The sequence below is a fragment of the Lepidothrix coronata genome, unplaced genomic scaffold (genome assembly GCF_001604755.1).
Source record: "Lepidothrix coronata isolate B3197 unplaced genomic scaffold, Lepidothrix_coronata-1.0 Scaffold23, whole genome shotgun sequence".
NCBI classification, from domain to species: Eukaryota; Metazoa; Chordata; class Aves; order Passeriformes; family Pipridae; genus Lepidothrix; species Lepidothrix coronata.
Genome location: NW_016690203.1, coordinates 6,881,537 through 6,902,034, shown reverse-complemented (window position 1 = coordinate 6,902,034; position 20,498 = coordinate 6,881,537). Strand labels below are relative to the sequence as shown.

The 20,498-nt window shown below is 56.4% G+C and overlaps 1 protein-coding gene across 17 annotated transcripts; it reads right to left on the bottom strand.

The window, feature by feature from the left end:
* Positions 1–576: 576 nt before the first annotated feature.
* On the bottom strand, positions 577–19,494 carry TPM3 (tropomyosin 3). Of its 17 annotated transcripts, none has more exons than XR_001873792.1 (11): positions 19,362–19,494; positions 18,878–19,003; positions 13,351–13,484; positions 12,391–12,508; positions 12,067–12,137; positions 11,211–11,286; positions 10,134–10,196; positions 9,916–9,985; positions 8,067–8,145; positions 2,292–2,412; positions 577–1,749 (listed from the first exon to the last, which is right to left on the bottom strand). XR_001873792.1 is itself a non-coding variant. In XM_017808554.1 (10 exons), the coding sequence occupies exons 1-10, from the start codon at positions 19,473–19,475 to the stop codon at positions 1,746–1,748; spliced, it is 855 nt and encodes a 284-aa protein (XP_017664043.1). In that variant the 5' UTR covers positions 19,476–19,493; the 3' UTR covers positions 577–1,745. The 17 variants fall into 17 exon arrangements, 13 of the variants coding, with proteins under 13 accessions (XP_017664043.1, XP_017664039.1, XP_017664045.1 ...); XR_001873791.1 differs by lacking the exon at positions 11,211–11,286 and adding an exon at positions 10,671–10,746 and having other exon boundaries at positions 19,362–19,490; XR_001873794.1 differs by lacking the exons at positions 18,878–19,003; positions 19,362–19,494 and adding an exon at positions 16,255–16,450.
* Between the last annotated feature and the right edge of the window lie 1,004 nt (positions 19,495–20,498).

Genomic DNA, 20,498 nt, shown 5'->3' with positions numbered 1-20,498 from the left:
CTCCACCCCCATTCCCTTCCCTGGAATCGCTCCAGCCCATCAGTGTCTTGTCATGAGGAGCCCAAAACTGCCCCCAGGACTGGAGATGCCTCAGCAATGCCCAGCACAGGGGATGGTCACTGCCCTGGGCCTGTGGCCACACACCAGCTCATGTTCACCTGTTGTCACCCGCACCCTTGGATCTTTTTCCAGCTTTCCAGCCACTTTTCCCCAAGCCTTGGAGCCCTGCAGGGGGTTGTGGTGATCCAAGGACAGCACCTGGCCCTTGGCCTTGTTGAACCTCACACCACTGGCCTTGGCTCATTGATCCAGCCTGTACACATCCCTCTGCAGGACCTTCTTGCCCTCCAGCAGATCAGCACTCCCACGCAATTCACTGTCATCTCCAAACTGACTGAGGGACTCACCCCCACAGTCCCACGTTTGTGCTCCAGCCCTAAGAAGACACTGGCAAGTCCACCTCTGTCTGGTCTCATCTCCAGGAGATGGGCACACAGCCTGGCCTTCATCCCCACCCTCATCCCCCACAAGCCCAGACGGAGTGGATCACACACAGTAAAGCTCTGCAGCCAGCAGTGGTGTGGAGGGATCGGTTTTTATTTCAAAAGACAGTAACACAATTTTTCAATTTAGTATCAAAACACTGGATAGGGTTTTTGTCTCCAGATTGGCCCCTAAAACTGCTACAACCAAGCAGCATGCTCAAACCACAAGCTACACGCTGCGAGGGTGGCGATACCGCACTCACGCCTCACAACCACGAAACACCAGCAATGCACAGCGAGATGGCTTGTACCCAATTAAGACAGTAAGAGCAGTCCTGGCCAGGAGGGAAGGTTCAGCTCCCTCCCTCCAGGTAGGCAAAAACACTTCTCCAAGAATACAAGGCTGTTGTACTTAAGCTGTTAAGTGTAACACAGCAATGAGCGGTGAAGCTTGGTGCACCAGCACTTAGTGAAGGCAAAGTCAGCCCCAGGGTAGCAATGGGTTAGAGGGGCTGTGGCTGCTCTAAGCCCACCAGGAAAGGAAGTGGCCAACAGTGGGGGGGAAGGGACACAATCCTTGTGAAGGTTCAATTGTTCAGATGACTGGCTTGGCTTAAAAAAAAAAACAGAAAAAAAAAAAAAAAGTACCTTTCACACAAGTTGCTCCTCCCCAACACAGTTACCTTAAAGCTGAGAAACTGAACTGCACTTTTGGCAAACAGCTCTTGGAAAGAAAGTTTTCCCAACAGGCTTCCATCCCCAGCCTGGCTACTCTGACTCACAGCGAGCACCATCACACCCTTTTCCTGCCCTGCCAAAGCAGGGTGGCCTAGAGCCAATTAACAGAAAGTTAATACCAAATTTTAAAGCCAAGAGCTTTGAAGTGTAGCTCACCAGCCTCACACGATATTTGGAATGTTTACAATGGTTGCTACAAAAAAAGGTAGTTACAAAATGTGTACATCTCAAACATGCTCCCCAAACATTATTGCATTGTTTATTTCCCTTAATGATGCTGTTTGAAGCTCTGCCCAACCTGGTGGCCTTTAACCCTGGGGCAAAGGAGATTTGTGTTTGGTCAAGTTGGCAACAGAACGTAAACTCTGGTCCCCAGGGTTAGAGGGCAGCAGCAGCTGGGCTGGCGCCTGGCATCGCGTGGCGGAGGCGGTGGCAGGGATCTATTACATCTCGTTCAGGTCTAGCAGGGTCTGGTCCAGCATTCTTTGCGTGCAGAGATGCTCCTCTTTGGTGGATTTCAGTTTATCTGGCAGAAAGCAAGAGTTGAGAGTTACAAAGCAGTGTCAGACAACCAAAACTCCTTTGCCACAGAAAGCTTGTGCCAGCCCCTTCCCCGCACGCAGCGATCCTCGGGCCAGAGTAACTGGCTGGGTGCAGCTGGAAGCTCTGAGGTTACCTGGCTTGTGTGTAGCCCTTGCCTCTCACACTGCTGGTGCTCCCAGTCAGCACAGTCATGGTGTGCCTTCAGCCAGAGCCCTAGGCAGTGTCTCACATGCAGGTACCTCCAACTGCAGCCAGCTCTCCCCAGGGCTTCCACACCTCCATAGCTGACCCACATGGCCCAGCAAGGCACCCCGAGAGCAACACACACTTGGAAATCACCCCTAGAAGGTGGCTATGACCCCCTTCCCTCAGCACAGGGCAGGGATGCCAAGCCCAGCAGCAGGGAGCAGACCGCCAGCCTGGAGGGCAGCGGGGCAGGGGCTGGGGCAGTAACAGGCAGAGAGCAAGGAGCAAGGGAGCTGCACCCTGCCCGAGACTACAGGCAGCTGTGCAGTCGATTCTCACATGTTCCTTAAGCCAGGAGGAGAGCAGATCAGCAGCTAGTGCTCTAGGTAGGCTTTACTCCAAAGGTGAGCCCACCCATATCACTGGAGACATCCACACGCTGGGACACTGGATAGACAGGCTGTTGAAAAATGTCCTTTAGGTACAGGCAGATTCCCAAAGCCACTCCCAACCTCCCCAGAGTCAGAAATTGTGCACAGAGAGAGAACAGTCTTCCTCGAGCATGAGCAATGGCAGCGCTTAAACACACTCTGCAGGCACTCAGGACACAGCCTTGGGCTGTGCATTTTGGGACTTGCTGCCAAGATATCCATGAGCCTTCCCAACCCTCCCAGGGCTCTGCAGCTGCATTGGGGTTAGGCCCGGGAAATGACTGCTACCCTACACCTTCTCGGTTAGGACTCCCCTAGATAGGAACACACTACAGGTGTGCAGTGTCTCACAGACTACAAGGTCAGTCATTTATTGGCAGAAGCCATCATTTCATGCATCAGAAATCCTACAGCCATTTACCTAATCACAAATTCAGTTGTAGCAGCTTCAAGCAGACATAAGCCTAACTTCACCCCACCCCTCATTTCAGGGGTGCAGCCATTCTGGTTCCATGAAGGAGCCAGGCAGGACCCCCTGGACAAGCAAACAAGACCGTTCAAAAACCAGCCAAGTCTGGGGGTTACTTCACCAAGAATAGAGTTTACCTTTATATGTTAAAAAAATGCTTAAATAAATTATAGGATGAATTCAAGTGCCCCATTAAAAAGCGGTAATTGCATAAAATTCGCAAGTCTGCCAGTCTTAATGATCAGATTTCACTGTGGTCCACAGGACTGGTGGTTGCAATAAGCTCATTTATGGGATTAGTGAGCCCCTTCTCAGTCACACAGATCATGCAGCGTTAACTTCAGCTCATTAGAGAGCAGGCGGTTTTTCTCAAGCTGGCTGTACAGGCGCTCTGCAGCAGTGACAGGATGAGGGAAACAAGAAGAAGAAAGAAAAAGAGAGAAAGGGAAGGTTAGTAGAGCACCAGGATGAGCACATCAAACAAGCTTGTCTCCATCCAAGGATGGCCTGGGCTATTCTCAGGTGAAGCTGGAAAGAACAAAGGTTTGTCTTTCTCTAATTTGTGCTTCAGCTCAGGAAGATCACAGAGGAAACCAAATGTGGACAGAAGTGGAAGTGCTGCCAAGGATGTGCAAAGGCAAAGAAAGGAAAAGGAGACACCAGAAGACGAGCCTGCAGGCTGGGCTGGAACCCAGTAAGGACAGAGACCTGGGATGTGCTTTAAGCCTGTGTAGCACGTTGCAGAAACAAGTCCTACCACAGCTGAACCAGGAGTAGCTTCCAGAGAGAGCCACACCACACTGCAGTAGGATTGACAGGGTCTGCACAGTGGGACAAGGACACCAGGAGAACCAAGGATGACAGTACCTCATCCCTGGAGGACCATCTTCTGAGAACACACCACACCAACCACTCAGACCAGACAGGACTGAAGGCAGCAACTACTTCTAGTACAGGACAGAGAAAGTTCTGGAGTGCAGGCTCCTCTTTTAGATCTGCCCCAGAAGAACTACATGAGCAGGACACAAGCTGTTGCTGTCTCTGCAGCCATGGCTCTCCAGTCCCTGGCCTTACAGCCCCACAGGGGTCCAGCAGCCACACGCGTCCTCGAGGCTCATGCTCAGCACATGTGTTCATGAGCAGTTCCAGGAAAGGGAGAACCAGTTTGGTCCCCTCCCAGGACCTATCATCTCTCAGAGCTGGGTGGCCAATGTCCTGACACAATTGGCCACCACAGAGAGCCCATTCAGCATCTCTCTCTGCCCATCTGCACAGGCAGGGTCCTCCCAGCCTGACAGCTCCAATTCCTGCATTTAGGGGAATTCCAGGCAGTGAAAAATGCTTACACAACAGCTTCCAGCCTGGCAGAACTGACCAGCACCAACTGCAGTGACACACACAGTGTGCTGCCTGTGCCCAAGCAGCAAGCCTAGAGCACAGCCTTGGGCTTGGGCCTTGGGCTTCTCCTCAAATCCTTGTACTAGGAGGTCCTGGGCACCCTCTGAAGGGGAGCTACACCATTCCTCATTGCTTTCAACCAAGGAATATTTTGCTCTTGAACAAGATCTAGCTGGGTAAGATTCCAGACAGTCAACTGATTCACACGGAACAGTCAAAGCACATTGCCATCCCCAGCGTTTCAGCCCGGTCTCTCCAAAGTGACACCCACACACAGAGGGGGAAGTTCACCTTCAGCCTCACCCTCAGCTTCTCTAAGCCCTCAGGACCTGCTCCAGCTGCACCTCACTCTGTAGGAGGGGGCAGTAATGCTGATTGATTGTCCCTTCTTTAAAGACACCAAGGGACCAAGGCAGAGCCAGAGAAGCCAGTGATTTCTGTCCCACCACAATCCGGAAGTTGAGGGTAGTTGTGGGTGTACCCACCCCATCCTGGCCCACACCTTGCACAACAGCTACTACTGCTGCTAAGGACTCTGGCTCCACGCTGGCTCTGAGCAGGTCAGCTGGGCACCCTGATGCCAGCCTCCAGCCCCAGGTGATCTGGGCTGGTCCTGGGTCCCCAGAGCAGCAGAGGATGGGAGTGAACTGTGCTCAGAAGGACCAGCGACTGTCAGTTGGTGTAACAGCTCACAGCTTTAAAGCAAGCATTGCTGCCTGTGGACAGGGACCTGATAATCCACCTGCACAAGGGGGAAAACTGGAGTGTTTGGCATGCATGACCTTTCCCAGACCTCAGGAACAGCTCCCCCACATGGAATGTTTGCCTAGGCTGCTACCCCCAGTGTTAGGCCTGCTCTCCTCTCTGCCCAGCCCCAGGGCAGCCTCACCAGCCATCCCTGCCACTGAGGGAGCCCCAGGACCTGGCCCTGCTGGTCAGCTAATCTGCATTTGCAGCACTCCCAAGTCACAGCCCAGCTCACAGCAACCAGCCTGTACAAGCCCAGCAATCCAGTCAGACCAGATGCCTCCAAAACCTCCCAGGGCAGACGATGCATCACCCACCCACCCGCCACCCAGCGTGGATTCTATCCGGACGAGCAGGGAAAGGCCCTGCCACAGCCCAGCCTCAGATAACATCACTTGGAACACCACTGTGCAAAGCCATCAGCTCTCCACAGCATGAGTCAAACACAACAGGACCTCCCCGTGAGGAGAGAGGCACTTCTCAAGGGCAGGCTGCCATCTTCCACCCAGTAAGAATCACAGAATGGGTGAGACTGGAAGGGACCATAGTGGGTCATCTGGTCCAACCTCCCTACTCCAGCAGGGCCATCCACAGCACAGGATTGCATCCAGACGGTTCTGGAGTATCTCCAGCGAGGGAGACTCCACACCCTCTCTGCACAGCCCATGCCAGTGCTTGGTCACCCAAACAAGAAAGGAGTTTTTCCTCACGTCCAGGTGGAACTTCATGGGCATCAGTTCCTGCCCATTGCCTCTTGTCCTATTGCTGGGCACCACTGAGCAGAACCTGGTCCATCATCTGACACCCTCCCTGCAGAGACTTGACCGACACAGATGAGGCCCTGCTGTCTCAACAGTTGACAATGGAACACCAGGCTGGAAGCCTCCACACTGACAGAAGCCCTGCCCCTCCCACAGGACCCAGACCCCCCAACTCCAGCTGCAGTTGGGTTACTGAGGAGTTCTAGGTTCTTGCTTTGTGCTTACAGGGCACAGTTACTGCCCCACATCCCAGGAGAGTCACACCATACTTTGAAATTCCTTACAGGAATGCTCCCTCCTTCCCCACCCAGACCTGGCACCAAAGACAGAGTGAGAACAGGTTGGGGCATGCCTGGACTATCCTGACTGCCAGTGCTGTTGTGTGGAGAACAGAGGGGCACAAACCTGAGGAAACCACGGCAGGTGTCCTGTGTCACCAGAACTCTGCTCACGAAGGGCTCTTCGGGCACTGTGGCAGATGAACCAATCCAAAAAGGAAAAAGTATTTGAGTAGCCCCCACGAGGCAGCACATACCGTTACCACAGGCTGACCAGTGTTTATCATACCACACAACGAGCAACAGCGCAGCAGTGACGCGCGCCAGGTGCTCCCAGCCCAGTGGCAGTGCCCAGTGGAGAGCTCCATGCCACGCTCCCAGAAAGATCCTGCTGCCCTCAGCCCCTGCACAGCAAGGGGAGGGTTCTACAAAACATGGGTTCCCTGGCTCGGGTGCTCACAGCCCTGCTGAAGTGCCTCCTCATTCCTGAAGCAAGGGGCCTCACATCCCTCCCTGTGCACAGGCAGAGCCTCACACCCAAACCAGTCCTGCCCCGAGGGAGACCAGCCAGAGCTCATGCAATATTTATTGGCTTCCACGCCTTGGCCTAGTGACTACCAGGTGTGTGACCTCCCACTGCAAGCCAGTGCTTGGCAACTGGTGCTGGTGAACACTCCAGAGCAGGCACGAATGAGGAGTGTCTTCAGTCAGGCACAGCTCCAGGGTCTCCTGCTGCAACCCCCAGCCTCCCGTTTGACCCCACAGGCCCCATCTGCAGTGCTGCCATTGCATCTGGGAGCCAGCAACACAACGCAAGGGAAAATCCAGCATGCTAGTGAGGTCTGTGTTCCACTGAAGGTGATACTAGTTTGAAGGCAATGCTGAAACATTTGTTGCTAAAGCAGCGAGTGGTCACTAGAATCCCACTTCTCAAAAGCACCAGCCATTCTGTTCCATTTATATAAGAACTGTTTTCCTTAAAAAAGGTGACATCATGCTCGAGCAAGAGGCAAGAAAAATACAAAAGGAGCTTTATGGCTCCACACAAGATATGCAGATGAGAACAACATCCTCCCAGCTCCCCCGACACAGAAAGGGCAGCCCCTCAGAGCAGGCTGTGTCTGGCACATCAGGTCACACAGAGGGAGCTTTGTTTGGGAGCAAGAGCAGCAGAACTGGGGGGCTGCTGCTGCTGTCAAGCTTCAGTGTCTTTACAGCACCCTTTCCCAGGGATGCCCTGTGCACAGTAACTGGAAAAAGGTACTGGAATTCAAAGTGAGATGAAGAGAGCGTGAATGCAGAGTGCAGATGTAGATCAAGCCACCAAGCAGAGAGACAAATCCAAAGTGGAGTTTGGAATCGCAAGACTTATCTGTGTGAGACAGAAGGAGACACTAATTTTAAGAGAAGCTTCGGTGTTTGTGCACAGCAAACTCTGCCGAGGCAGCTTTGGGACACTCATGTTAAGGCTCTTCTCTGAGGGGTGAGGACCCGTCCTCTCCTGGTTAGTGCAAGGACCACGCAGAGCAGCTGTTAGAGCAGCACCCACTGCAGATCTGAACACAAAGCTGCAGAGCAAAGTTGCAGAAACACATGAGTTCAGCTACTTCCACAGATCAGTTCATGATCCAGCCCATCTCAAGCCTGTTGTGGCAATTCCTAAGGAATCCACTTGAGCGCTATCCACAGCCTCTTCCTGAAGGAATCCCGAGACCATGGCCCAGTGGCTCCAGCAGACAACAAAGCTGCTTTACCTCAGGAAGCCTTTCCCAGCAGGACTGGGAATTGCACTCCAGGAGTTCAAGTCAGAACCCTTTCAGGCCAGCACAGCACTTGGTTACACATGCAGATCACGAGGACCTAGAGTTAGAGGACGGCATGCTGGGGCGCCTTGGGCAGATCTGTAGAAGTAACCTGGGACGGCACAAGCGCTGCCGACTCTCCAACTACAGAAACCACAGCAAACCAAGCAAGCGCTGGCGGCCCAGGCTGCTGAAGCGAGAGGCAAACGCCAGCCAGCTCATATTTACATGGAAGTCATGTCATTCAGGGCGTGGTCCAGTTCCTCACTAATTGCTTTGTACTTCAATTTCTGGGCATAGAGCTCATCTAGAAGAGGTTTAGGAGGAGAACAAAACGGAAACAATGAGGGAAGGCAGAGGAGTTCTTCCAACACTCTGGGGCAGGAAAAGCAGGTGGGACTCAGGAACAGAAGAAAATTAAGTTAAATGTGGAGCTCTCAGGACTCTGTGCTCGTCCGCAACAATAAACAGGAGGGTTCCAGCAGCCTGAGGACAATCTGACCAGCAAGTGCCTTCCAGGATTACAATCCAGCTCCAAGGGGAGCTGAGTCAAGCACTCAAACCACATTAGCTTGTAAAAACAAGTTGCCCAGCTAGGTCAGCAGGAACCAGTGACAGGAGGAGCAGCAGGGAAGGGCAACTTCATCCACTTAAGGAGAAGTTTGCTCCACCTAGGGAGGGCACTGATCAATCGAGGTGCTTTCTTCTCACCTTGTGTCTCAATGCAAAGACTGGCTTGGGAGAAGTCAGTCATGTAATAGAGCTGGGCATCAGAAGGAATTCCTATCCAGCAGGAAGCAGTGAGGCAGGGCAAGTGGAACAGACCAGCCACACCGGTGTTCTCCATCAGATAATGGAGCAGCCAGGCAGCTCATGGCCTCTGGGGAGGGGCGGGCCTGGAGCTGTGCTGATGCACTCCTGAGCCCTGCAGAGCCAGCACAGGCTGCTGCAGCTCAGGCTGCTTGGGCTACAGTACAGCTGGTCATGCTGTTAACAGCCTCACAGAGCCTGGGGAGCTCTGTCAGTTGTCACAAACTAGGTCACTTCAGCAGCAAGGCTGGAGACCAAAGCCAACTCTCAATTAACAGGTTTCGAGGGGAGTATGCAGGGATGTGGTGGAGTTTTTGCAGTTCCCCATAGCAGTTTGCCCTGGATCATGAGGTAGCTCAGATTGCTGCTTGACTGCGGTTCTGGAACAGCTCAGCTGACACCACTGCTATTTCTAGATAATAAAGCTCCAGACAGTAGGATGGGGCTTTGTATCTCCAAGACCTGGCACTATAAGACCACAAAGGCACACCTGCGGTCAAGGCAGAAGGCCTGTAAGGGATATGGTTTACCAGCACCACCACTCCAGACACAGCAATCCATAGGAAAATCTGGCCACAGCCCCAGATTTAAGGGAGGCAGCTGGAACCTTCTTCTTCTGCGGCCTGGGGCAAGGTTCTGCAATGGCTGGCCTCAGGAGCGCTCCTGAAGGATTGTGTGAAGGAACGGCAGGAGGAAAGGAACCCATCCTTGGCACTGTCTGACCACCGCACTTCGTGGATGGGGCTGCTGGTGAGTTAACCTTGATCCAGGATCAACACTGGGGAGTCTGAGTCTTCACAGGGGCTGTTTCAAGACTCACTGACTCCTGTGGTTGGCTGGCAGGACATTATCTGCAGCAGCCAGCATGTGCATGACCTTCTGCATGCAGGGATGTTATTGTGACTAATTCCTGCAAGTTTAGGTGTTTCTTTCCTATGCCACTCCTTAAATTGGATTAAGCTGGAGCATAGGGATCTAGTTACATTCCTGAGGACATCATCACCAAAACACACCAGCTACCAGTTAGATAAAGCAGGTGTCTGGAAAAGGAGCTTGAGATCTGCTGCAGTACAGCTGGGGAGCTATTTTCAGAGCACATACACAGGGCATGACTCTTGCAAGCCTCACCTTGGAGGCCAAGTCAGGTCATAATCCAAGTACTGAGGAGTACAGCAGCCTCTGCACTCTCCAGCTACCTGGGAGACAGCCTTCCTTAGCTCCTCACTCCTCACCACATATTCCTTGGTTTCCTATCACCAAAATGTACCTTCCAAATCATCAATGGTCTTCTCCAGCTTGGCTACAGAGCGTTCAGCAAATTCAGCGCGGGTCTCCGCCTGCCAGATGGAAACACGCCACTTAGTGTAAGAGCTCTTCAGCAAAGGGCATCAACTTGAGGACATGGAGTCTCCCATCTTCCATGTTTCTCCCCCATCAAGCTAAGGCCAGATTACCCAGCTGGGCCATCCTGACATGGTCACTCACCTCTTTGAGTTTATCAGTCAGGATCTTTATCTCTTCTTCGTATTTATCCTCTTTTTGAGAGTACTGTGGAAAAGAAGTTAGCAATCAGCAGCCCCAGGTACCTCCCACTCCAGAAAGCCCACAGCTACAGAGGGAGACAAACTCCTCACTGCAGCACACATGCCCACAGAAACTTCCAACTGGGAATTGTTCACATCCCTGCCTGTGTCCAACAGGACTGGGTCAGGTAGCAAGTCCCACATCATGCACAGAACACAAACCTGGGCACAGAAAAATTCTCATCTTAACATCTTAGCACCTTAAACATCCTGGCTGATGGAGTCTGCCCCAAGGCAGGGAAGGGCAGCCAAGCTTCCTGCACCCCAGCTTCCACAGCCCTCTGCTGAAATCCATTAGCCCTCCCAGGAGAGCAAGCACAGCTCTCCTGGCTTGCTTAGGATTGCAGTTGCATCGTTTCCATCCCAGTGGGTGCTCTGCTGTTCACACACCCTCCTAGCACTACAGCAATGTTTCTGGCCCTGGGACAGGCAGCCCTACCTTCTCAGCCTGAGCCTCAAGAGACTTGAGATTGTTGGTGACATTCTTCAGCTCCTCCTCCAGTTCGGAACATTTACTGTGGGGTGTTGTAAAGAAAGGGGGGGAAAAAAGGAAAAGAAGAAGTGGGAGGGAAAGACAGGAGACAAGAAGTGAATCCACATGCAGGGAAGACCAGGAAGTTCTTTAGGAGACTGTCTGAGATCAGACTGGATGGAACCCTGCTTTGAGGCACTTGTGCAGAAAGCAAGTTCCCTTTTTGCCTCCGAGCTCATGTTTTAAGTATTCTCCCAGCACATGTACAGGGCACGAAGCTGAGCAGCAAGATGTGAACACAGGTTTCTGCCAGACCTGGAGTCTCCAAGGAGAAGCTGTATGTCTAGTGTGCTGTACAGTAGGAAGCTGTTCAGACAGGGATATTCATGGGCAGAGAGAACAGAACGTTCCAGGAGAGAGAAAGGCGCAGTTAAGCTGACGGGAGGAGCGTTGTGAGGAGACCACAAGAGTTCTGGTTTAATGGTTCAAGAAGGGAAAGGTTAGTACCTTTTCTTCGGCAACAGACAGACACTTCAAGTTCTGGTCCATCACTCTGATCTGCTCCTGCAGCTCCCGGCAATGACTGTTAGTGATGGTCACACAATGGCACAAGCCAGATGGGGGCAAGGTCAAAAGGAGCACCAAAACCACAACACCACAGAGCAAAAAAGGGGGTGGGGGGAAACACAAAAAAGTCATGGTCACAACATGCACATCTGGGCAGGAAGCACAGTGCTGCTGCTGCGTACACACCAACTGCGTTAGACAAGGCCCAGAGCACGGAAAGGTCCTGACCAGCTCCTCAAGGATCAGCTAAAGCATCCGGACACGTGAAAGAAGACCAGGGGATCTGTGCCTCTGCTCTGAGCAGAGGAAGTCCGGCTTGCTGCTCAGCAGTGCAGGAGCCTGGAGCGCTTACTGCAAATACCTGCAGAAGCCAGAGACCAGCCTCAGCCACAGCTCTGCCCTCAGCCATCCCATGTGCTGCTTCAGCCCCCAGCCCAGGAGGCCTCTGCTGCTTTAGGGCAAGCACTGTGCCCTGTGGCTACGTGAAGGATCTCGTGACTGCACGCACAAAGCAGTGCTGGTGAATGCTGTTGGGGAGAAAGGCTCTTTGGCCTCTGTGACTGGGGAGTGTCTCCATGCGAAGGGGCAGAGCAACTATGCTCAAGGCAAATCACATCACAAACTCCTTGTCCTGAGTGGAGCCAATCCTGTTTCAAGGAGAAGAGTGCTTCCAGCCCTTTCCTCTGAGGACCTAAACCCACCCGGTGCTTCAGGCCTTGTGTAACAAGGTTAGCAATGCAGTGTTAGTTCCCATGCAGAGGCAGACGTGCCAGTTACATGCCAGTGGACTACTCACGACTCTGCGAGCTCAGCTCTCTCTTCAGTACGCTCCAGATCTCCCTCTATGATCACCAGTTTCCGAGCAACCTGGAAGGGAGAATCAGAATCAAGAGGAAGGAGGATGATTTTGCACTTGTAGGCTGTGCACAGCAGTGAAGGGAACAAATGCCTGCAAGAGCTGCTGGAGCTGCCAGAGGTTTTTGGCCAAGCAGAGCACTGATGTAGCTCTGCTGAGAGCCAGGCTCTGCACAGAGCTTTGCTGAGGAAAGCCTTGACAGCAGGAAGAGGAGTTGCCTCTCCTAGCCCAGGTCAGCTGTACTAGAGCATCCAAGAGTCTCACCTCCTCATACTTCCTGTCCGCCTCCTCTGCGATGTGCTTGGCTTCCTTGAGCTGGATCTCCTGCAGTTCCATCTTCTCCTCATCTTTAAGAGCTCTGTTTTCAATGACTTTCATACCTCTGTCCAGAAGTAAGCACAGGGAGGAGAGGTGTGTAAAACAACCCTCGACAAGCCAGCGCTGAGATGAGTTTCAGAGCATTAACAGCGCTACCCTGGAACCACAGTGCTTCCTGACAAGCCATGACTCCTCTGAGTGCAGAGGGTGGCACAGGAAGGCAGATACCGCTGGGCTGATGTGAACCTCAATTGCTCAGAAATAACTGTTCCTTGGAACATTCCTCCAGCAGCTCACTGGGCTCCTGGGTCAAGGGAAGTGCAGTGCTGCTGAGAAGAACAAGCCTGGCTGTCTTAGGAACTCAGCAAAGCCAAGTCAAGCACTTCCCCATCTGGAAAGCAGGAAGAGCCAAGTCCATCTCCATGGCAGGCCACCAGCCAGGTCGGGCTGCTCACCATGGTGTGTGCAACCGAGGAAGCACATCAGCCAGCTGTAAGGGGACCACTACTCGCTGAATTAGAGGCCAGGTCAGTGGACATCTGCCAGCTGGCAGAGGCTGCAGGAAGAGAGGCTGCCCCACCTTCACAAGGCAATGGTGTCTCCAAACCCACTTATTTCTCCTCCCTTGGAGGCAGGAATGCATGGTAGCACACAGCACTTCCTTGCTCCTTAGCTTCAGGTTCCAAGACATTCAAGGCCATCAGCAGCCTCAGGTTCCAAGACACTCAAGGCCTTCAGCATTGTTTTAGCTGCTCTGCGTAAGCAGGCACCGACTCCCACATCCAGCCTTGATGTGGGATCTCCTTCCCCCACTCTGGGAAGCCCAAAAGGTTGGATGGCACTGGGCCCTCAGTCAGAAACATATCCAAGATGTTTGACAGAGCATGAGCAGGAGCCCTTGCTCACCTTTCGCTCTCATCTGCTGCCTTCTCTGCCTCTTCCAGCTTCTGCAGAGCCGTGGCAAGGCGCTCCTGAGCTCGGTCCAACTCCTCCTCTACCAGCTGGATACGGCGATTCAAAGATGCCACTTCTGCCTCAGCCTGGAGGGAGCAGAGGAGGGGACTCAGCCTGTGCAGGTTGAGCAGCTCAGGCAGGGCAGCTGAGCTCTGCCATCGGGTCAACATGGGAGCCCTAAGCAAACCTTCAGCCCCTCTCCCAGATGCCTGCAGCACGTTTAGCTTAACAACACTTCCTGCATGCTTTGTCCATGCTGCAGCCCTCCTGCAGCCTTCTCCCTGCCAGCCTGAGCTGTCCTGACAGTTTAAGCCATAAACACTAAGGAGATGACTTGTGCCAAGGGGTGCCTCTGCAGCTGCTGGGATCCTGCCAGGCCATCCATCACAGCTGTTTATCCACCATGCCAGAGCGTGGTGACAGCTGCCACTTAGCACAGAGTCAGTTTACTCACACATCTGGACGCCAGTGAGCATTGCTTGAGGCAAACCCTCTCACCAGCAAGGTGAGAAGGATTAACAGGTTCAGGGATGTGCCAAGCTATGTCAGGTGCTGGCAGGCTAGGTGGGCCACCAGTGCTGCCCAACCCAGGGGCCCACAGCCCCAGAAGAGAGCCTGCCCTGCTCGAGGCCTCCTTCCTCCCAGTGAGTCACTAACAATCCAGAGAAGGAGCAAAAGCCTCCTCCAGTCCTGAGACAGGTTGAGGAGGCTGTTCCCCAGCAACAGCCACCTCGGTTCAGCCATAGGCACCAGGAGCTGGTGAAACTGTTGACAGCCCTCAGGCATTTGCCAGAAATGTGACCACAGAAACACCAGCAGAGATCAGGGGCTGTCCCATCTCCCAGCCACTGTGATCAGCCACAAGGCCCCTTCTCACAGCCCCATCCATGCTAATCCCAGACAGAGACCAGGGGAGCCCAGATGCTTTGGGGACAATGACACCCACTGGAGCCCCCTGGGGAATTCAGAATCCTGGTCCCCAACAGGATGACAAAGGCAGACAGGGCTGTGGTCATTCCAGGGCAGTGCTGTGATCTTCTACAGAGACCTGAGCACAGGCACATGCCAGACAGACACGAAATACCCTAGCTGAATGTTAATAAAGCAGCCTACGCAGACACACTGCTCCTCACCATGCCGAGGAGGGAGGAGCAGAGCAATGAAAGGTGCCAGTGTTACAGTGGAGCCCAACACCAGTTGCATCCAGTTCCCAGAGGGGCTGTCCGAGCTCTCCCCCTCCTTCTGCCACTGAGGCACCCCCTACCACATTTCCAGACTGGGCTGGGAGAGCACAAGCAGCAGAGGAACTCCCATGCAGGCACATCCCACTCCTCACCCAAGAAGCCCACACCCTTGTGGGTGCCCAAAGCCAGAACCTGCCCCGCCTGAGGGGGAAGTGGTCTGCCCAAAGAGGAACACAACAATACCTTAAACAGAACTGGGAAGGAGACTGCCTGACATATCTTTTGCCTATTAAAGGGGACACGAGCTGTTGAGGTGGATAACTTTCACTTTTCCTCTCCCAGGGGGTGGGGACTCACCAGCACAGCAGGCCTCTGCTTCTTCACCCTCTGAACTGTATCACTTAGCCCTGACTTCCTGCAGGCAGTGCTTAACCCACCCAAAACCTACTGCTGCTTTTGAGGAAGTGCCTCTCCCCCGCTGCAGAAGGGCCCTTACACCTCCCCTTCTGCTGCTCCCCCCTGGAGGCAGCCAAAACTGTCAGGCTTCCCCGGACCACGGGGTGAACTTCCAGGTGACTTCCAGGCAGCCCTGCTGCAAGTGGCACATTCCTGTTACTCTGTGCTTCCTTCAGGAAGGTAGCCCTGAACCAGGGAGCACCTGGAGCCCTGCAAGCCAAGGGAGGAGCTCGCCCCGGCTTTTGGGACTCACCATCGCTTCCCCAGCCCACAGAGATCCAAGAGAGCTCCCCAGGACCCGGGATCAGTGCCAAACTGGGAGCACTGGTTGGCTCCCCTGATGGAGGCTCAGGGAGCTGGGAGAAGCACGCGTGTTCCCATGACAACGCTGCTATTACAAGGAGAATTCCTTACGTGGCTGCGAAAAAAGAGCCCAGCTGAGGCCCAAGAGCTTCTGCATGGGCCTGGGCAGCAGAGCCCAATCACACAGTGCTGTCAAAGACACGAAGCTCGGGCACTGAGGGGAGAGGGCTCAACTTCAGCAAAGTCACTGCAAATTCACTGAGAACCACATTCAGATTCGAGCCGGGACTGGCCCCGTGTCACCCCATCCCTGTGCCCACAACACACCGGCCTTGCCTGTGCTCCCAGCCCAAGGGAGCCGGGCACACTGAGGTGCTGCCTGTGTCACCCCATCCCCGTCCCCAGCCGTGCCGGCGTCCCCCGGATCTGCCAGCTCAGATCCTGCCGTGGTTGCTTCGTCCTTCCTTCCTTCCAGGCCATCCCAGCCAAGCCCCTGCGCCTCCCCCCGCGGCTGCCGGTCCCGGAGGCAGGATGCGGGGCTCGGGAGATGCTCCAGGGGCTTCTGCCCGGCCGCAGCCGAGGGACCCCGCTCTCTCCTCCCTTCCATCTTACCCGCGCAGCTCCGGGCTCGGGGCCGCACAAGATGGCCGGGGCCTCTCCCTCCCCCCGGCCGCGGTCAGCCCCGGGACACGGGGAACGGCGAAACGACGCCTCGCCGCCCCCCCCCCCCGCTCCGGTCCCCGCTCAGCACCACGTGCAGGTCCCAGGGACCCAAAGAGACCCCTGGCCACGGGGCGGGACCCCCGGGGCGCAGCGGACCCCGCGGGCGCTCCCTGCGGCTCGGAGCGGGACCCCCCGGCCCCGGGCGCGCCGCCACCCCGGTCGTGCCCCAGCGGGGAGGCCCCGGCGGTACCTGCTCGCGGTTGCGGCGCTCGGCCTCCACCTCCCGCTGCAGGCGCTCCGCCCGCTCCTCCGCATCGTCCGCCTGCTGCTGCAGCACCTGGATCTTGCGCTTGACCGCCTCGATGGTGGTGGCCCCGGCCATGCTCGGTCCGTCCGCTCCGGCCCCGCCGCCACCCCCGCACCCCCCGGGACCGCGCCCGGTCCCGCCGCCCGGAACTGACGGCACTTCCGCCCCGCCCCGCGCGAACGTTACCGGGGAGACGGGGGGGGCACCGGTACCGGGCGGGGACATCGGGATACACCGGGACACACCGGGACCGGGTGGGGACACCGGGATACACCAGCACACACCGGGACCGGGACACACCGGGACCGGGTGGGGACACCGGGATACACCGGCACACACCGGGACCGGGACACACCGGGACCGGGTGGGGACATCGGGACCGAGTGGGGACACCGGGATCGGGACACACCGCGGCCGGGGACACTCTGGGATTGGGACACACCGGAGCCTGGGGCACCGGGACTCCTCGGAATCGGGGCACGCCGGGACCGGGACACACCGGGACCGGGACACACCGGGGCCTGGGGCACCGAGACCGGGACTCATCGAGATTGGGACACACCGGGGCCTGGGGCATTGGGACCTGGACCTGGGACACCGGGACTGGGACTGGGACCAGGTGGGGAAGGGACACCGGGACCAAGACCAGGCGGGAATAAGGACACTGGGACCCGGACCTGGTGGGAAAGGGGCACTGGGACCGGGCCGGGGGGGGACACCGGGATCTGCACCGCAGGCGCCTGGGTCCACAGGGACCTGCCCCATATGGGCGTGGGGGCACTGGGACCGGCCCCATATGTTGGGGAGCACAGGGCCCAGAGGAGCCAGGCCTGACCCCACACGGGCCCCCCTCCGTGGGGCCAGACTCCTCGGTGCCACCCATCCCTCAGCCCCACGGGCCACATTTGGGGACTGCTGGGCCACAGGGGCTGAGCTCGGGCACTGCAACCCCCAGGACCCCACAGCCCTGCGGCAGATCCTGCTCCCTCCTCCTGCCCAGGACTGGGGCTGTGACTGCCGGGGTCCCACTCTACTCCCGTGTGCCAAACCCCAACATCTCGACGGCCTGAGCCCCTGTGAGAACCCTCTAGTCTGAGGGCAGACGATGGTGCAGACAACACTGCCAAGATCAGTGTTCCTTGGAGCCAGGAGCCGTGTCTCTTGGTGCCGTGAGGGTTCTTGGAGCCCCTCAAAAGCTCAGTAAATACACCACCGAGCCCCGTTGCTGCCCTCACTCCCCACAAAGCCCATTTGGCAGGGCTTCGGGCACATGGATAGAAGGGAAGGGTTTCAGGCTGCTGCTTCCCGACGTCCTCAGCAGCTGGGCAGGTGGATGCTGCAGGGCCCCATTTGCCTGGGCTGGCATGTGCGGCATATGCAGCACAGCACATTTCCAGGGATGAGGTGGGAACTGGAGGCACCTGGGAGGCAGCTCTGCCCATCCAGTCCCTCCACTGCCTGGAACCTGGGGGAAACTGGGGCAGCCCCAAGGGCCACCCTGAGGTGGCAGCAGCCAGGAAAAGGGGCTCCAGATACACAGAGAGGGATCCACAAAGAAGCAAGTGGGGATGTGGTGACAGCAGGAAAATGCCAACAGGGAGCAGAGGGAAGCAGAAAGGGTGTGAAGGAGGGAAAGGGATCCCAGAGCTCTGTGATGCCTCATTGAACATGTGCCGACTCCAGTGCAGGGATGGCACTGCCACCGTGCTGGGACAGAGAGCTGCAAGCAAAGCTGCAGGGTGACAAACGTCCCAGGGTTCCGGAAAGGCTCCAGAGCTCCCAATAACACCTTGACCCCCAGCATGGAGCCAGAATGTGCCACTGAGAGCAGCCCAGGTGCTGTGCCGGGGCTCAGGCACTTCTCTGTGGGCACAGTGGCAGAGGACAGTTCCTGCCTCCTCTGCCCATGGAGGGAGAGGAGCTGCAGGATTTCTCCTGGCTCTCACAGGAGGGAAAAGCTGCATCGCCCCAACGCTGGACCCTGAGACATCCCAGCCCCACGGGGAAGTGGCCCCTGGCTGCCAGGTCCTGGCAAGTGATGAGCGGGGCCAGATGCCTCGTGATGGCTGCAGAGCGGCCAGTGGGTGAAACCCTGAACAGCTGGTGCTGTTGTTTTCCTGTAAACAGTGGCGGACAATAGCTGGGCTCTGCAATCCTCACACTGCCTATGCACCTCCACCTGTCTTCTTCCTCCTCCTCCCCCTCTTCCTCTTCCTCCTCCTCCTCCTCCTCTTCCTCCTCCTCCTCTTCCTCCTCCTTCTCCTCCTCCTCCTCCTTCTGCTCCTGCTCAGGAGCTCGACTCCTCTGCCCACAACTGTGATTCAGAGTTTCCTGAGGACATGTGTCTCACTCTTGAGGGGCTGCTCACTGCCTGGCTCTGCCCTCAGGACATGTCTTTCACAGGGTCATTCTCTGCTCCCAGATACCCACACAGCTTTGCTGGGAATGCACTGAGCCAGACAGGGACCTTCCCGTGTCCCCAAGGCATAGGGAAGGGCTGCAGTCCCATCAGGAAGGCAACGAGGGGAGGGCAGCCCTCAGCTTCCACCTTGCACCCCATACGTACGTCCGCTGCCTTCTTCTCTGCCAGCTCCAGCTTCTCCTGGGCATCTTTCAGGGCCTCAGAGTATTTGTCCAGTTCATCCTCTGTCCCCTTTAGCTTCTTCTGCATGGCAGCAAGCTCGTCCTCCAGCTGGAAGGGCAGTAGTGTCACCACAGGTGGACACCACTTTGGACCCCTGCACTGTGAGAGAGCCCTGCCTGCCCCATCCCAGGCTCAGCTCTGCCCCACAGCATCCCTCCTGCCCCATCCTTGGGACCAGCACTGCCCCACAGTGTCTGTCCTTTTCCCACACCCCACCAACTGGCAGGGGCTGAGCCCTAGGCAGCCCTTGGGGTGCCCTTGAGCTGCAGGACAGTGTCAGCTGTGGCACCCTCGTACCCCAGCCAGAGTCTGTGTTGGGTGTTGGGTCTGGGCTCACGGTGAGCTGACACAGACAGAAGCCGCCTCCCAGCACCCATGGGCTGGGGGCTGCTGCTGCCTGCCCTACCTGCTTGCTCCGCTCCTCTGCCTGCTTCTGCTCAGCCTCCGCCTGCTCCGCCCGGTCCAGGGCATTCTCCTTGTCCAGCTTCAGCATCTGCATCTTCTTCTTGATGGCCTCCATCCTCACTGGGACACGGGCAGCAGCGGGTAGCTGAATGCGGGACTGGCAAGGGGTGGACAGGGCAGTTGTGCTGCCTGTGCCCCACTGCCTGTTTATCAGCTCTGCCCAGCCCGAGGGCTTTGCCTTTCTTGGGCTGAGCCGCCTCCCCACCTTCCCAAAAAGTCTGTGCTCGGGACCCATTGTCCGCCCCAGGGGGTCCGGGTGGCCACGGCCTTATTTGGGCTCCTGAGGACAGCTGGAGTGTTATAAAAAGCAGTGGCAGGTCTGGGAGCAGGGGGTCCTGTATTGTCCCAGCTGTGCCCCTGCCCCCCATGCAACAGGACACTCTGGCTGGTGCCACGAGGACACTGTGCTCCCACCCAGCACTCCTTCAGGATGTCGAGCTGAGTCCATGCAGCACTAGCACAAAGTCTTACCCTGCCGCGTTTGCCCTCCACCAGGGGCTTAGAGTGTTTTGGTGGCCCTGGGCTGACATTTACCCCTGCCTGGGGGTGGCATGGAAAAGGGCGAGCTCAGCCTGGTGCTATTTTGGGAGCAGGGGTTTGGCAGCAGCCCCTGGCCCAGAGTGTTTGGCTTTGCAGGGAGCAGTGGGACAAACTGAGCCCGGCACCAGGGGCAGAACCCCCCAGGAGCCTGCTGAGCCCTGAGCCCAGCTCCAGCCATGCTGGTGCTTGGTGTTGAGGCAGAGGATGCTGTTGGCAGCTGGAGGAGCAGATTCCCGAGGCGCAGGGAGGAATTCTCAGGGCACGCAGCAGCACTCCATCCACAGCCAGGGGATTCATGGCCTCCTCGTGCCAGCCTCGAGGTCCCATAAGCCAGTGTAGGATCTCCCATGGAAGAGACTCACTGCTCCCACCCAATGACAGATTTTGGGGGCTAAGGGAGTCAGCACCTAGGGACCTGGGGAACAGAGACCTGGTGACAGCTTGTAGCACCCTGGGCAGGGCCCTGGGGGAACAATGCCCACCCACCAAGGACCCCGAGCAGTGGCTGCACCTCCATAAATAACCCCCTGTGCTAGGG

What these genes read in the sequence shown, in the direction of transcription:
- TPM3 (XM_017808554.1), bottom strand. Translation starts at nt 19,475, where the DNA reads ATGGAGGCCATCAAGAAGAAGATGCAGATGCTGAAGCTGGACAAGGAG. An exon ending in GCAGCAGATGAGAGCGAAAG is followed by an intron (nt 12,509 to 13,350) that starts GTGAGCAAGGGC and finishes ACTTCTGGACAG; the next exon opens with AGGTATGAAAGTCATTGAAA. An exon ending in TGACTGATAAACTCAAAGAG is followed by an intron (nt 9,986 to 10,133) that starts GTGAGTGACCAT and finishes TCCATCTGGCAG; the next exon opens with GCGGAGACCCGCGCTGAATT.